Raw genomic sequence first — 14,656 nt, forward strand, 5'->3', positions numbered from 1 at the left:
TATTTTTAATAGTGTATATTACTTAAAAGAATATAGATTACATTATTTAGCCAGCTATGTATTTGTGCTTGTTCCTGATGGATGATAGGTAGCTACAGCAGGCAAACAGGAAAGCAAAAATGAGGGGACAGCAGAATAAATTCTGCAGCTGATGTGAGAGTAACAAGAAAGTTCACAACTTCTCATGTCTGTGCGTGGGTCTCATCTCAGATATGATCATGTTGCTGTGAGCTGACTTCAATGCCACTGAAAAACATTTGGCAGCACACGTGGCTGTTGTTCTGACACTGCAGCTTGTGCCAAATGAAAAGTGATAATTGTTTTTATAAGCTTATAGTGCTCACTTGTATCATTAATGTCTTCCCTTCATGGCATCTGAATAATAAACACACAGGTGAAATTAAAGTGGGGTTATAACATACTCATACTTCAGCATTGTTCCCTAAACTTTTCTTCTGCTGTCGGTATCAAAGGTTTTACATTATTGAAAATAATGAGAGTTTTTCTGTAAAATTAATTTTGCAGACCAAGTTAAAACATTAACAGTGTTAACTGCAACAGCATTTAATTATCATGAATTTGTTTGTTTCTGATTAATTCTTGAAGCAGTATTGAGTATCTTTGCCATAGTCTCAGATAAAATAGTTTGTCAATATGTATGTGGAAGGGTTCCTATTGGAGTAAACACTATACAACAAGAATGCCATGGCAAAATCTTACTTTAAGGTAAAGGTAAAAATCAATTAATTTTGACAGCTGTCTCTGTCTTTAGTTTGCTAAGTACCTAGTCAGTTGGTTTCCTTGTTTGTGTGCCTAAGTATGGAAGCTCAAATTGTCACTGTGTTACTTACCATTGTACAGACATTTCTATATATACCAGCTTTTCAGTTACGGAATTATTTTCTTCAAATGAATTTGTTCCCTTTGTGTTCTGAACATCACACCAGTGCAAGGAATGTTATTAAATCTGAAAAGTTTATTCTCCATTTTTAAAATACTTGGAAATTGTAGTGGCACATAAAACTACTGAGGTCATTGGTTTGACTCCACTGCAATTGTCAGATGCAGTTCTTTAGGAGCTTATCTCAGATGTCTTGTGAGTCTGTTTAGTTCTTACAAGGAGGCTGCAGTATCACAAATTCCCAACAGTTATCCATGTTGGCAGTCTCTGAATAAATGGACACTGAAATTCAGCCACCTTTGGTGAAAGAAGAGTGGTCCTGTCAGATCTAATTTGAGGTAGGGAGAATTGCTGCTTGTTCTTGGTCTGCAGTTAAATAAAAGCTTCAGTGTCCAGTTCTGTGAATTTTGCTGCTTTCATGAATGCTGTTTCTAAGCCTAACTTAACATTATAGATGGCTTAGGAAGACAGAATCCTTGTCCTTCACCCTTACAAAGGACAGGAGGAGTTACCTTACTGGACAGCTGTGTTGGGTATTGGCTGGTTCTGTTTCTGTGCAGAGTTTTAGATCAGACCATGTAATTGCTTTCAGACTGGGTTTAGCAGCCAGTTTTCTTTTTTCTCTTGGGGCTGTTTGACTTAATACTGCATTCTCACCTACTCTGACATGAAACTGCTGTTGGTTCACACCAAGGGCAGAAGAGTTACTGTTTCTATTCTCCTTTATGTTAATCTTACACATCTTCTCTCAGCAATTTCAGATGTGTCTAGTTCGTCAAAAACTTCATTGGGAAACTCAAATGTGACTTAAAGTTGTCAACTCTTTCACCTTTCAAGTAGGAGATGGTTAAGAAGAAAAAATCCCTTTGAATCATCCTGGTACTTGGATGTAACACTGCCAGATTATGCCCATAACTCAGGCAGAGTTTTACCATATATCTTGCTCTGGGAGACCAGTGTGAAAAAGATGAAAAACTTTTAGGGTACTTTTGTAACTGTTGCTCAAAACCTCATTTCCTTAATTTTGAACATTTGAGTAGCGACTGTGGTCTATCAGACATGTGGTTTGTCAGACAGTGAGAACTGCTATTATTTACTAGTCTCAACCACTTACCCGCCTGAAATATTTCACTGGTCAGCTAAAAACAGCAAATAACTCCAAACAGCTATAGATGTGCAGTATTATTGCAGTTTTCTCTTTGGGTCTGTTGGTAAAGGGATGTCTTTGTATTGCAGAGATGATGGATGTACCTTTATTTCAGCATTTCTACTGACTGTCTGTCTAAATTTGGCTTACATAATTTGTTTCGGTTGGGGGTTTTTTGTTTTGTGGTTTGGTAGAAGAGTCATGTGCAAAAGCCCACAAGGCCTTTCTTACCCTGAGTGAGGAGCTGGGTGCCGTTCAGAAAGAGAAGTAAACAGTGTTGTGACGCAGGTTGTCGTACAGAACCGTTCTCTTGCTCATTTGCAGGAACTCGTTGGTCTTTTTGTACCCTCACTGTCACGTTTGAGATTCTGAAAACACAAAATCAGATATGGCTTCAGTGCTGAGGCCTTGCAGTCTTTGCAACAGTCACTAAGGTGGTTGTTTTATTCTTCATGCTGAAAGTGTTCCAGGAATGTTTAGTGTAGGTATTTGCTAACCCAGATAAGCAGCTCAATTGTGTCACATGCAAAAACAAAAAGAAAATTCAGTTAATTCAGTTAATTCATCAGTTCAGTTCTTTTTCAGCTAAATTTACTTTTAAAGTAAGGTGAAAAAAAGAAGAATTGCAGTTTGTATCAACAGGTGTTATGTGGGCTGCTTAAGTATTGGAAGTGTAGACCTTGGGTTTTGGATGTTTTTGTGGCAGTATTGTACATGGTTAACATGTTTTTACATGAAAAACATTGTATTTGGTAGCCTTTAACTGACATACATTTCTACCTTATGTAAGTTATTAATGGCCTTGCTTTTGTCATGCACTGTGTTCTGCAGCTATTCTAGTTCAGTGTGCTGAAAATTTTTAATAGATTTAGTACTTTCATTCAATTTTTTACTGTAAAACCTTTATTTGCAGAAGCACATCTCATAAATCAGGGTTTTTTTCAAATGTAGAATTGACCATAGTGCCTCATTTATAACTGAATATGCTATAAATTGAAATTAATAATTTCTCTGGTTTTCTTTCCTGTTTCCTTCTGTGTAACAGATAATTACAGATTCACACTTTTCACTGTTTAGGCAGCTACAATAATCAAGTATTCCTGAGGGAAGGAATTCATCCTTCCAGCTGTCCAGAAGAAGTAACAGAATCGGGAAAAACTAATATAGGATTCATTATTTTATCTTCTTCTTGTAGACCTCCACTAGTCAGGCAATCTTCTGCCTTCAGTCTGGTATTTGTCAGCTTTTTCGAGAAACTCTTATTCGCAAGGGATTTGTGGAAATTCAGACTCCCAAAATCATTTCAGGTATTGTATATGTTATCCAGCAGCTACAGGTGTGCTTCTTTTGTAGTTGCTCAGTGTACCTATCTGACAAAAATTTAATAAGATTTTATTAAAAAATATAGATTTTCTTTCTAATTTAGATGTAACATAGCAAACTTCTAGCAAGTGTCAGAGTTGGTCTTTACTTTTCTCCTGACTTAGGCTATTAAAAGAATGACAAGAGAAATTATATATATACACCTGATTTATGTAGTTTGCAATGCACATGAATGTTTAATTCTGATCATAAGCATTATTCTTCAGATCATTGTTCATAGTGTTGAGCACTGCCTGTTCCATTCTCAGTATTAAAAAAAAAATTAGTCTAATTTAGATTAAAAGCATATTCCATCATAAAGATGTTGGAACAAACGTGGTATAAAATATGATGCCATTACATGGTACAATTTAGTAATAAGAATGTGGCAGAATAGAAGGTGGTAGACCTTTTTCTTTTTGGAAATGTGGAATAACAGCTTCAGCTAAAAATTCTGAAATGTAGATTTTGCTTCTAGTTCTTTTGATTTGCTATATTGTTTACAAAAATCCAGTGGCTTGATTTACTGATGGAGGTTTTTCTTCCATATTATTGGTGCTCTTTGAGGTTTTGTTGCTGCCCCTAAGATACATGGCATGGAAAATCAGAGCAAAACATTTATGTTACTGTGTTATTGTATGTACATTCATAAAGTGCACGTCTTGCTTACAGAATTTTATGTTTCTGTATTTATATTTTGGACGACATTTCTTGATTGTGATAAAAAGTGAACATTTTAACAAAATGCATGTAAGCAGCTGTTCTTTCAATATGAAAGGTATCATTAAACTGGAAGATTGGATTACTTTTTCCTATAGATACAGTTATATAGTATGTAGTACTAAAAGTCTGTCAAGTAGTTTGTTTATGTAGGACCTTTGAGGAATTGTGCAGTGTCCCATTGGAAACAAGCAAGCATCCCATTGTTGGATGGGATGAGAGCATATTTTGTAAAATTAACCAAGTTAAGTCAATGCATCCTTACTAAACTTCCAATTTAAACATCATAACTGTTTTGAGATTTTTAAAAGTTACCTGCGTTAGGCCACTCCACCTCTCATGTCACACACTGGGAATTGGCAAGGTGAAGTGATGCAGTTTTGATAGGTGCTTCACAGTAAGGGAAATGCATGTGATCCTTGTTCCTGTAGCTGTCTGTGAAAATTGCCTCAAACTGAGAAAAAGCTGTGTAGCTTTGGCTCATGCCCTCTGGTAAATCTGGGGTTGACTGTGAGAGATATTTATCCCTTCAGGTAGAGAGGATGGTCCTGGCAAAACAGGATATACACTTGGGTCTCGGGCTCTGCAGTGAACCCCTGGCAGCCTGAGCCACTGGCAGAGATTGGTTTCCACAGAAATGTAGGGGTTCAGGTAGATGTGTCAGTACACAGAGGTATTCTCTGCTGTTCTCACTCTAAAGTGAAGGTCAGCTGAAACAGGAACATTTGAAACTACCCCAACAAAATTTGCAGAAATGCAAGGCAATGTGTGACAGTGCTGAGCTGCAAAATGGATAAAAAAAATATTTTTTATCTCTAGTATGCTTGGAAGAAAAATCTCTTTCTGATCTTTAAATGTAAGACCAATAATCTATCATTCTACCTCTGATTAATATTTTACACTTTTATTTTAATAACTGCTTCATTTTATTTCAATAATTCCTTATTAAAGCACTTGCTTTCTAGCTGCCAGTGAAGGAGGAGCCAATGTGTTTACTGTATCCTACTTCAAAACCAGTGCCTACCTGGCTCAGTCCCCACAGCTGTACAAGCAGATGTGTATATGTGCTGACTTTGAAAAGGTTTTCTGCGTTGGGCCAGGTAAGAAAAGCTTTGCTTTATGCAACATGTGAAGTGTGCCCTGGTTTTAGCAGCTGTGGTACAAGTAAGATAACACACACACACTCTAAAGCTTTGAATAGTTTCACTTGGTGTAATTTCACTTGCCAAACCAAATTTCAGTTGAGGCAACTGCTGACAGTAAAGTTGACAGAGAAGTTGCTGTACATGTACTGAACAACATTACTGAGAACAAGCTTACTTTTAACTGTGAGTAAATACTAAAAAAGGAGTAATTTCCAATCCAGTGCTCGCTTTCATAAATATGGCCTCTTTAGGTGGCAATACAATAGTTTTCTTTGAAGACCTTAAATGGTTTAAAGATACCTAACCTCTAAATGCTGAAAACAAGTCAATAACAGTGTATAAAACAAAACAAAAAAAAAATTCCAGGTAATTCAGAAGGCCTTAAATTTCTTGTTAGTCGCTAACAGATGAGTCATGCTTTGTGGGAAGATGTGTTTATGACACGCATGTGTACAAGTCCATTTCCTCTGAAAAAGACAGTTTTCAAATCTGAAAGTTTTTGTGTGCTTGGAAACTTGTCTGTTTTTTCCACTTGTATTTGTTGGTCTAAGCAGAGATCCTGCCTGTCTGTGGGTTGTGTCTGTCTTGTGTCCTTTGAGTGCCACTGCAGTACAGACAGCTGCAGTAATGCTGTCACTGTTACAAATGATGCTCTGAGGCTGCTAGTTATATTTGTGTCTTTCGGTGAGAATTTTCATGTCTATCTAATCCAAATGATGATTGTTATTTTTCCAACTGGAATTATAATTTCATGTCAGTTATAATTTCTGCTTTTTAATTTTACAGTATTTAGAGCTGAGGACTCCAATACACACAGACACCTGACTGAGTTTGTTGGTCTGGATATTGAAATGGCTTTTAATTATCACTATCATGAAGTGGTAGATGAGATTGCAGATACCTTGGTGCAGATATTCAAAGGGCTTCAGGAAAGGTAATAAAAGCATTTCCTTCTTTTAATGAGCAGCTTTCTTTGTTCAACATTTTTTGCACTGTGGAATAAAGTAGACCAGCCTTTTATCCTCAGTTTGTCAGACAATCATTGGTAATCTGATTTACAACACAACTTCGAAACATATTTTTGCTTTGCTCTTAACTATATTTCTTTGTGCCTGACTTCTAAGGTTTCACTCAAGCCATAGGCCAATAAGCTACTTTTAGCATCTCCTGTAGTATGCTGGCTTGCACTAAGAAACTTGCTGTCTGATGTTGAAAGGACTTCCTAAGATAATTGATCCATCCTTAATTTAAAATGTCCTTCTTTTTTTGCCACTAGTGGTAGATTGTTGTATTTCAAAAATGATTTAAATATTTACTATATAAGAAAGTTTTCTTGAATAAAAGTGATTGCATCAGCCTGCATTTGTTCCATGATAACAGCAAGGATTATTTTCCATTATTCACAGTCTAACTCATTAAAAAGCCAGGCTAGAAGTTTAGGAAGTGGTTTCTATTTGCTTACAAATTAGATTGTTTTGCCAGGAGATATGCAAATCTTTGTCCAGAAGGAAATTTCTTGTTTCTACTTGAATATTACTCCAAAAAGAACACAGGTAAATACTATTCATCTAGGGGCTGATTTCAGTGTCTTTACTGTGAAAATTTGGCCTAGCGATTATTTCTTACAAAAGGGACTAAACAGAAGTAGTAGTAACTATTAACATCAGTGAAATAGATGCATATACTTTGTTAAAACAATTCATTACAGAATTTCTGCAGAAGTGGTTTTAATACAGTTTTTATGTGGCAAGAGGGACCTCTTGTGGCAAAACCACAAAATCCTTATTAGGGGCAAGTTCTTGACTATTTTGTATTTGGCTTCTGTTCTTGTTTCTTTGTCTGTAGATTCCAAACTGAAATTCAGACAGTGAGCAAACAGTTCCCATGTGAGCCATTTAAGTTTTTGGAGCCAACTCTGAGGCTGGAATACCGTGAAGGTGTGGCTATGCTTCGAGAGGCTGGTGTGGAGATGGGTGATGAAGAGGATCTCAGGTACTTGGCAGGACGTAACTGTGTCAGTCTTGGGAAAGTGGTAGTGAAGTGTCAGTTTTGCACTGAGCACCTGGCAGCCCTCAGTAAGGAACCACAGCTTTTAGAGGAATAAACAGCACTTCTGCCCAGATCTCTTGACAAGGAAATGAGTGGATATGAAGATAATCCTTTCTTTTAACGTAGACTATAGATACAAACTCTGAAATTTGACAGAAAATAACTGACAACATAAAATGAGAGCAACTTGAACCTCCTAAGGAAGTGTTTGTTTGTCCAGCAATTGCAGTCCTTCAAATGAATTGTCACATGTCTTTGAATAGGATTAACTAAAAAGATTCTGCTGCCTTAAGGTCTTTCTTTTAAGTAACACCTTTCCATTTATTCTTTCCAAATCTCAGGAAAATTAATAAACATTCTTGATTAATTCCCATTGATTTACTGAGAGATGGTTTAATTAGCAGTTTATGTATAAAATTTACTAAAGACATTTAATAAATTAAAACATTTCTGTTCTTCTCCATAATATATCCAGGACCATTAGGGTACTGTGTGATTTTAAGTTAAGTGATCTGTGTATCAAATAAAGTTTCCATCATAAGAGTTTGATGGAGGAAAATAATTTCCTCAACAAGTGTTCATGTTGAAAAAAGTTCTCACTTTTTGTGTCACACACAAGATGTATGGCAGTAGGAAATAGAGTACAGTTCTTCAGTAATCAGAATACGGTCATTAGGAAGAAATTACATGAAGAGCAAGAATATTTTTAGTTACCAGTTAATTTACAGGATTTCTAGGACCAATACGAAGTATTTAGAAACAAATAAATATATTTTACTTTGCAATTTCTGTGAGCACAACTCAAAACAGTCAGAAGCAAGTACTAGATTTTCTAAGGGTCAGGGTGCAGCAGCTCTGTAGCTGTAATCTTTTGGGCTTTGTGAAGTATATCATCAGTGCAAGTTCAAATTATTTCATTTTAATGATGATAATCTTTTTCAGCACACCTAATGAAAAGCTCCTGGGACGCCTGGTAAAGGAAAAGGTAACAATTATTTTAGAGTAAATAAATTTGTCACTGGATCTAAAACCTAATACTATGGATTCATAGGGTTGGTGATAATACCTGTATGTAAACAGTACCTCAGAACATGCAGAAGTTGTGAAGAGTTGGTGATTACCATTTGTAAATTGTCTGCATTCCCATTTTGGTGCTGTGTATTTCATCTACTGTCAGTTTTGTCGTTGTTATTAATAAGCAATTTCAAACCATTGTCAATATTTTATATTTATTTTTATCATATGTTGTGCTGAGGACACCAAATGGGCTAGTATGTTCCAAAGCCACTTCTTAGGAGACTTTCAAAAAAACGCCAACCAGATTCTAAAATCTATAGGAGAATATGAGATATATTTTTTTTTTTTTGGGGGGGGGGGGGGAGGGGGGAAGTACTTGTTACAGCAACACATTTTACTGCTCAGCATTTGTAGGTTTACACTAGATGTAGTATTGAAAACCTGAGAAAGAATGCACTATTTTTATTGATACTTAGACAATATTATGGGAAGCTGTTGGGATTTTTTTTTTCAAAGATTCATTGATTCTTTCTCTTGTAATTTGGTGGGGTTTTTTTGTTTTTGTAGTTTTCTCTTGTACTAACTATTCAAAATTACTTATTCAGTACGATACAGACTTCTATATTCTTGACAAATATCCTCTTGCTGTGAGGCCTTTTTATACAATGCCAGACCCAGCCAACCCTGTAAGTACAATTCCCTGTTATTGTCAATGGGGTTTTTTATTTTTTTTTTAGTTTTTTTAATTATTCTATGTAGCAATAACTTGATAATATAGATAAAGTGTATTAATATAACCATAAAATCATTTAATGGTTTGGGTTTGAATGGACCGTAACATTTATTGCAGCCTTGCTGTAATTAAAATTATGATAACAAGGTCAGGTCAGGGTTACATGACTTGTCAAATGTTTTCAGTTACTCTTTTACTGGTGAAAACAGACCAGAAGGAAATGAGCAAGAAGTGGCAGAAACATTCTTCCAGGGCAGCAGACACTTTAGGTGAAAATTGGCTTTTTTTACAGCTTTGGATATCAGAAAATTAAACTATTGAGAGGTAAATATTGCAAACTACGGAACTCTAGGTAGGAAGTAAAGTCCTTTTTGTGTTTCCAGAAAACCTCTAACTCATATGATATGTTCATGAGAGGGGAAGAGATCTTGTCTGGAGCTCAGAGAATTCACGACCCCCAGCTGCTGACAGAAAGAGCCAAGCATCATGGCATTGGTAACAAGGCAATTTAAAAGAACATAAGTTGTGACTTGATTTGTGTCCTTTCGAGGGAGAATTTGGGGCAGAATTTGTTATATGAGTGGTAAAATCAGATTTCTCTTTTATTCTTACTGTTAATCCACCTAATTCTGTTTAACAATCTAGAGTGAGGTATTAAAAAACTAGTGAATCTTCCAGCAACACCTTGTTGAATAGTTATTAATAAAATTATGTAATAAAACTATTACAGTCATAAATTCTAAATAACTCTGGACAATTTACATGTTCAATGAGTAAAATCCCACTGTTAGTTTGTAATTTTTTTGTTGTGCTTGTAGTCCTGCAGTCACTTGTTTGTTTGGCTTGGGGTTCATTAAACAGGCAAGAAACCAATATTTTTCTTTTCTAGATTTGGAGAAAATAAAGGCTTATATTGACTCCTTTCGGTTTGGTGCACCTCCACACGCAGGTGGTGGAATAGGTAAGTATCTGTTTTTTGTTTAGCCTGAGCTTAACTTAAACTGCTCAGCTCCAAGCAGAATTCAGTATAAAATTCTGAATAGTGACCTTGTGGGGCTGTTTATCCTGGCAAATTGAAGGAGATAAGTTCAAATTCAAGGATCATCATAAAATAAATAGGCAAAATACTAATGGCACAGTCTGGTGAGTTTAAAAAGAATATGATCACAAGAAAAAGTGCCACCTCACTAGCCAGGTACATCACTTTCAAATTTGACCACTGAGGAAAATATAAGGAAACAAGAAAATAGTGTATTATGTATGGATTAGTCAAAGTCATAATCATACCAGCAGCCACTGGTCTCTGTGTATTGGATGAAGGTGTTTTGCACTAAGGAGAAATAAGTGATTGATTCATCATCTGTTTGGGAGCATGCAACATTTGCAGGTAATCCAGAATAATTTAGGCCAGTTAGAACTGACATCAAGGAAGCTGAAGCTTCATCTTTTCTTCAGAGTAGATGGTCCTCCTGGCAAAGTACAAGGCAAATAGAGATGCCACGAGAATTATCACTGTGTTCAGGCTGTTCCAGGTGGAAACCTTAACGCAGGAGCTGTGTGGAAAAACAAATGTGCATCTGGGTTCCATCCTCCATGGCTGGGGTGTTTATTGCCCCAGGGATTAGGAAGTGTCTGCACAATGGGCTGTGCTCACACTGCTCTATGAGGCTGGCTCCAGCTGGGGGGGACCTGCAGCTCCTTTGGGGTTTTGAACAAAGACTGATGGTGCTGATGGGCTGTTCTCATCTTCTCTAGGGCTGGAGAGAGTAACCATGCTGTACCTGGGGCTGCACAATGTCCGCCAGACCTCCATGTTCCCCAGGGATCCCAAACGCCTGACGCCCTGACATGAGCTGCTCTGAGAGTTGGGAATGCTCTGCCCTGCAAATAGGCATAGCCTCTGCTGCTGATGAACGTGTATTGATTGATTTGAGCATTATGATATGCAATTAAAAACAAAATTCTCCTTTATTAAGTGCCACAGTAATTTTTTTTATCCTTAGTTGTTTATTTAAAGGAAAATATTTTAACAGATCAAGACTCTTTGTATTGGCAAGGGCATGTTTTTAATGAAAATGGGATACTTTGAATTAGTACTTTAGTGCCACATTAAATTGTATCGTTTTTCTAAACATTTTAATAAATTATGCAATAACCATTTTGCATTTTTCACTTATGTCAGCAAGATTGAATATTGGGAAGTACTGGCTCCGAGATAAAGTGACTGGATGCTTGCAACTTAAAAATCTGGAGAGACCAGCCAGTTGATAATTTACATTAGTGTCAGGAAGGGAAGCAGGTGAGAACGTTCTTAACAAGAAATCTTCATAAGAAGTTGTTAAAATAGGTTGAAATAAAGCTCTCAAAGCAAAGTTGATACAAATTTGTCTGTTTTTTTGCTTTGTATCTTCACAGAATAATCAGTAAGATTTTTTTGGTTTGGTTTTTTTACTGATGTAATAACCATCTGAAGTTTAAATTTATTTTTTATCTTCTCATTTTTTTGAAAGTTGTATAAAAGCCGTAAGCCTGGTCTTTATTTTATGTAACTATTTGAAAATGCAAATTACATTCTCATGCAAGTTTACACATTTTCATGGAATACACAAAGTATATATGATATTCTCAGAAAATAAATGGGTAGTGAGTTTGAGAACAAGTCATATGTTTTCCTGCCTAAACCAGCCTTTGATATAACAAACAAAACAACGATTTCATGCATCTTTTACCAAGGAAAACAACACCAAGCCAATCTATTTCAGGGTGGGGTTTTTTTGTTTATAAATGCTGTGAACAGCCCAACTTTGTATACTTAGAGAAATTGAGTGTTTCTGTAAGTCAGAGTAGTTCTGAAATTCTTTCTAGACATACTTTTTCTCAGATTATTTACTTACTTGAACTCCTCAATTTGCAGCAGTGCACAAAGCTACTTCTCCTTGTCATCCTCCTCCTCCCAAGCCAGAGAATGTTCCCTGCATTTGGAGAGGCACCAGTGAATCTGAAACTTCCTTTTGTAGACTGCATCTGGGAGTTGGTTTTCAAATTTAAAACATTTTGTAAGTGTTGCTGCCAAAGAACAAATTATTAAATTTCTGATTTGGGTACTACTGCAATAGTTGCTGTAATATTCATATGTATTTGTAATTCCTGACTTAATTTTTGTTTAACATTTTACATGATCAAGCTTTCAGTAGGAGGTACAGTGTGGATGGTCTGTGTTATTGTTGCTACCTTGATTTTTAAATGTCAGAGAAGTCACATATTGGTTATGCTACAGAAAGGTCAGTGAGGCTGTGTATAAATTGGGTAGAGTTTCACAAAAGGGCAAATCATCTTTGCAGCTGCCATTGAACAAGACTTAATTTTAATGTCTTATGACAAGAGTTCTCCATTAGAAAATAATCATAATAAAGGTCAGTCAGGTAAAGTACTGGAAATTTAGAAGTTAAACTTTGTTTAGAAGTGACACAATTCAATGAATAACACTTAGCAGCTTTGCTTATGAGTCTGTTGTAATTAATTTACTATGGAATCTTCCCCAAATTATTAACCTGAAAATCTTACACTGTAACCAGTTGTACTTTGCAAAGCTAAATGGATTATACACACAGCTCATTGTCACAGACTTACTACTGATGAATCCAAGTTTCAAAACAGTTGTTTATTTAGCTAAGCCAACTGGAATGAATTTAATTTAATTTAATTACTTTTGTTCATACAGAACTGATAATATATTCCACTTTGGATGTGCATTCTTCTAACCAGGAGCAAAATTACAGACTTAAATTACCTGTCTACAAAAAAATATCCCAGGTACTCTTTCTTGCTCTAGATTTGGCAGCAAGTTTTGTGCATACATGCCTGTAACAGCTGTGCTTGTACCAATTCTTTTAGAGTTACTCAAACTCATGCTGTAGTTTCATTTATTCACAGTAACTGCACAAGGACAAGAATTCAGATGGGGGCCCTGATTCCTTTGTCTGCTCAATCCATTCATGCAGCCTTTCTTAGCTAACAGGAAATAATTATGATCATAAATCAAAATACAAAATGTGTTTGTCCTGAATGTCATCTTAACAGGATACTTTAGTGGGAGCTGCACAGTGCTAGAACTTAGTTTAAAACCCTGTGAATAATAAAGGTCTAGAAGACCTTTATGGTGTTTTGAGAGGAAGCAAATCTACTGTAATAGTTCTGGGAAAGTAAAACCTGTACTGTCCTTCATTTCCAGTAATTTGCAGGAAGTTTACCAGTTTACAAGGAGTCCACATTGCTGCTGCCTTTCCACCAGGTAAAATCGTTTTGGTTTTGTTTTCTTTCATGATACACAGATGGTAATTACAGTAGTGCAATATTTTAAACTAAGGAACTATAAAACATATTGTTTAGGGTAGCCAGGGAATCTGCTCAAAACAAACATAAAGATTCAGTTTGCTTCTGAAGTTTTACTGCACTGTTTTCCTGTGAAAACCCATCTGTGTTCACTGAGCTGTCTGAATCTGCCCAGTGGGAAAGAGGACTCAGGCTGTTCTTTTGGCAGCCAAGTGGAGGCCTGGCTCCCCATGGCTGCCCACACCTGCTGGGATAACCCTTGGTGGGCAGCACCTCACAGCTGCTTGCTCCCTGCCCAGTGGGCCAGGGCAGGAGGAAGGGAAGAAAAAAAAAGCAGGAAAACTTTGTGCTTTCACCTGGTGCCTGTCAATTCCAGGCATATTAGACACCACTCCATGTGAAAGTAAGGGATGGAGGAGAATGCCTTGACTATATCCATTGGGGAACACCATATGGCTGCCCTGGACTCTGGTTCACACTGGGGTTCCAGAAACTTCCCCAAACGTATTTTAATTATTTAGTGTTTCTTCTTTGGGTAATTGTAGATTCTTTTTTGAGATATAGGAATCATGTAGGATGGAATAATTCTTTTAGAACAAACCTCACAACCAACTTGTGTGCATTTTTCCTAGTATTATCTCACAGAAAATGGAATTTCCTCACAAGTGTTTTAAAAATTACCAAGTTAGTTCTACAGTCTCTTACTTTCTTTACTGTTTTGTAGTTAAGTGTTCACTATATGGCAAGTACACCGTGACATGAACAAACACTGCTGCAGGAGGCTGCTGCTGCTGGCACTTCTGAAAGGGTTTCAAAACTGAAAAAGAGCCCTTAGCTGCTATAATTACAGTAAAATTCCCAGTTTAGGCAGAGATTAATGACTTTGCAGGTGGCAGAGCAATTCTAAGCAATTTTTCATAGATGTTGAAGCGGTTCCTGCTGGCAGGCGCCATGTGCCAGCAGCTGCCATTCGGGAATGGCTGTCAGCCATGGCACCGCTTGGCAAATGTTGCCTTCAGCCATCCTACAATGGTGCCAGTGAGGACTCAAGTGTCCAGACTGTGGCCTGACCTTCATCTGGTGTAGTTTTCACCCTTTCCACCTGGGCCAGTTTTTCAGGAGCTGGAGATGCTCCATGGCATGGGTCTCCTCTGTGAGCAGCTGCCCAAGTGCCTACTGCACACATTGTGGGGATTCCCTGGCAGGGATTCCTCAGCGGTGCCCTGGCCACACCACAGTAATTTTAACTC

General features: G+C 36.9%; 1 protein-coding gene and 1 long non-coding RNA gene across 2 annotated transcripts in view; both read left to right on the forward strand.

The window, feature by feature from the left end:
- Positions 1-11,446, forward strand: part of DARS1 (aspartyl-tRNA synthetase 1) — a 36,908-nt gene extending 25,462 nt beyond the window's left edge. Inside the window, exons 8-16 of the mRNA XM_021548739.4 lie at positions 3,244-3,355; positions 5,096-5,230; positions 6,062-6,209; positions 7,121-7,267; positions 8,267-8,309; positions 8,947-9,027; positions 9,458-9,569; positions 9,964-10,035; positions 10,830-11,446. Of these exons, the coding sequence (XP_021404414.1) occupies positions 3,244-3,355; positions 5,096-5,230; positions 6,062-6,209; positions 7,121-7,267; positions 8,267-8,309; positions 8,947-9,027; positions 9,458-9,569; positions 9,964-10,035; positions 10,830-10,921 (942 nt within the window). The 3' untranslated portion in view covers positions 10,922-11,446. The remainder of the gene's footprint in view (positions 1-3,243; positions 3,356-5,095; positions 5,231-6,061; positions 6,210-7,120; positions 7,268-8,266; positions 8,310-8,946; positions 9,028-9,457; positions 9,570-9,963; positions 10,036-10,829) is intronic.
- A 545-nt stretch (positions 11,447-11,991) lies between these two features.
- Positions 11,992-13,441, forward strand: LOC146766877 (uncharacterized). Its single transcript, XR_014956686.1, has 3 exons — positions 11,992-12,130; positions 12,796-12,887; positions 13,306-13,441. It is a non-coding gene; the product is annotated as an uncharacterized LOC146766877 (long non-coding RNA).
- The last annotated feature ends 1,215 nt before the right edge of the window (positions 13,442-14,656 follow it).

Source organism: Lonchura striata, chromosome 7, assembly GCF_050655825.1.
Source record: "Lonchura striata isolate lonStrDom1 chromosome 7, ASM5065582v1, whole genome shotgun sequence".
Taxonomy (NCBI): domain Eukaryota; kingdom Metazoa; phylum Chordata; class Aves; order Passeriformes; family Estrildidae; genus Lonchura; species Lonchura striata.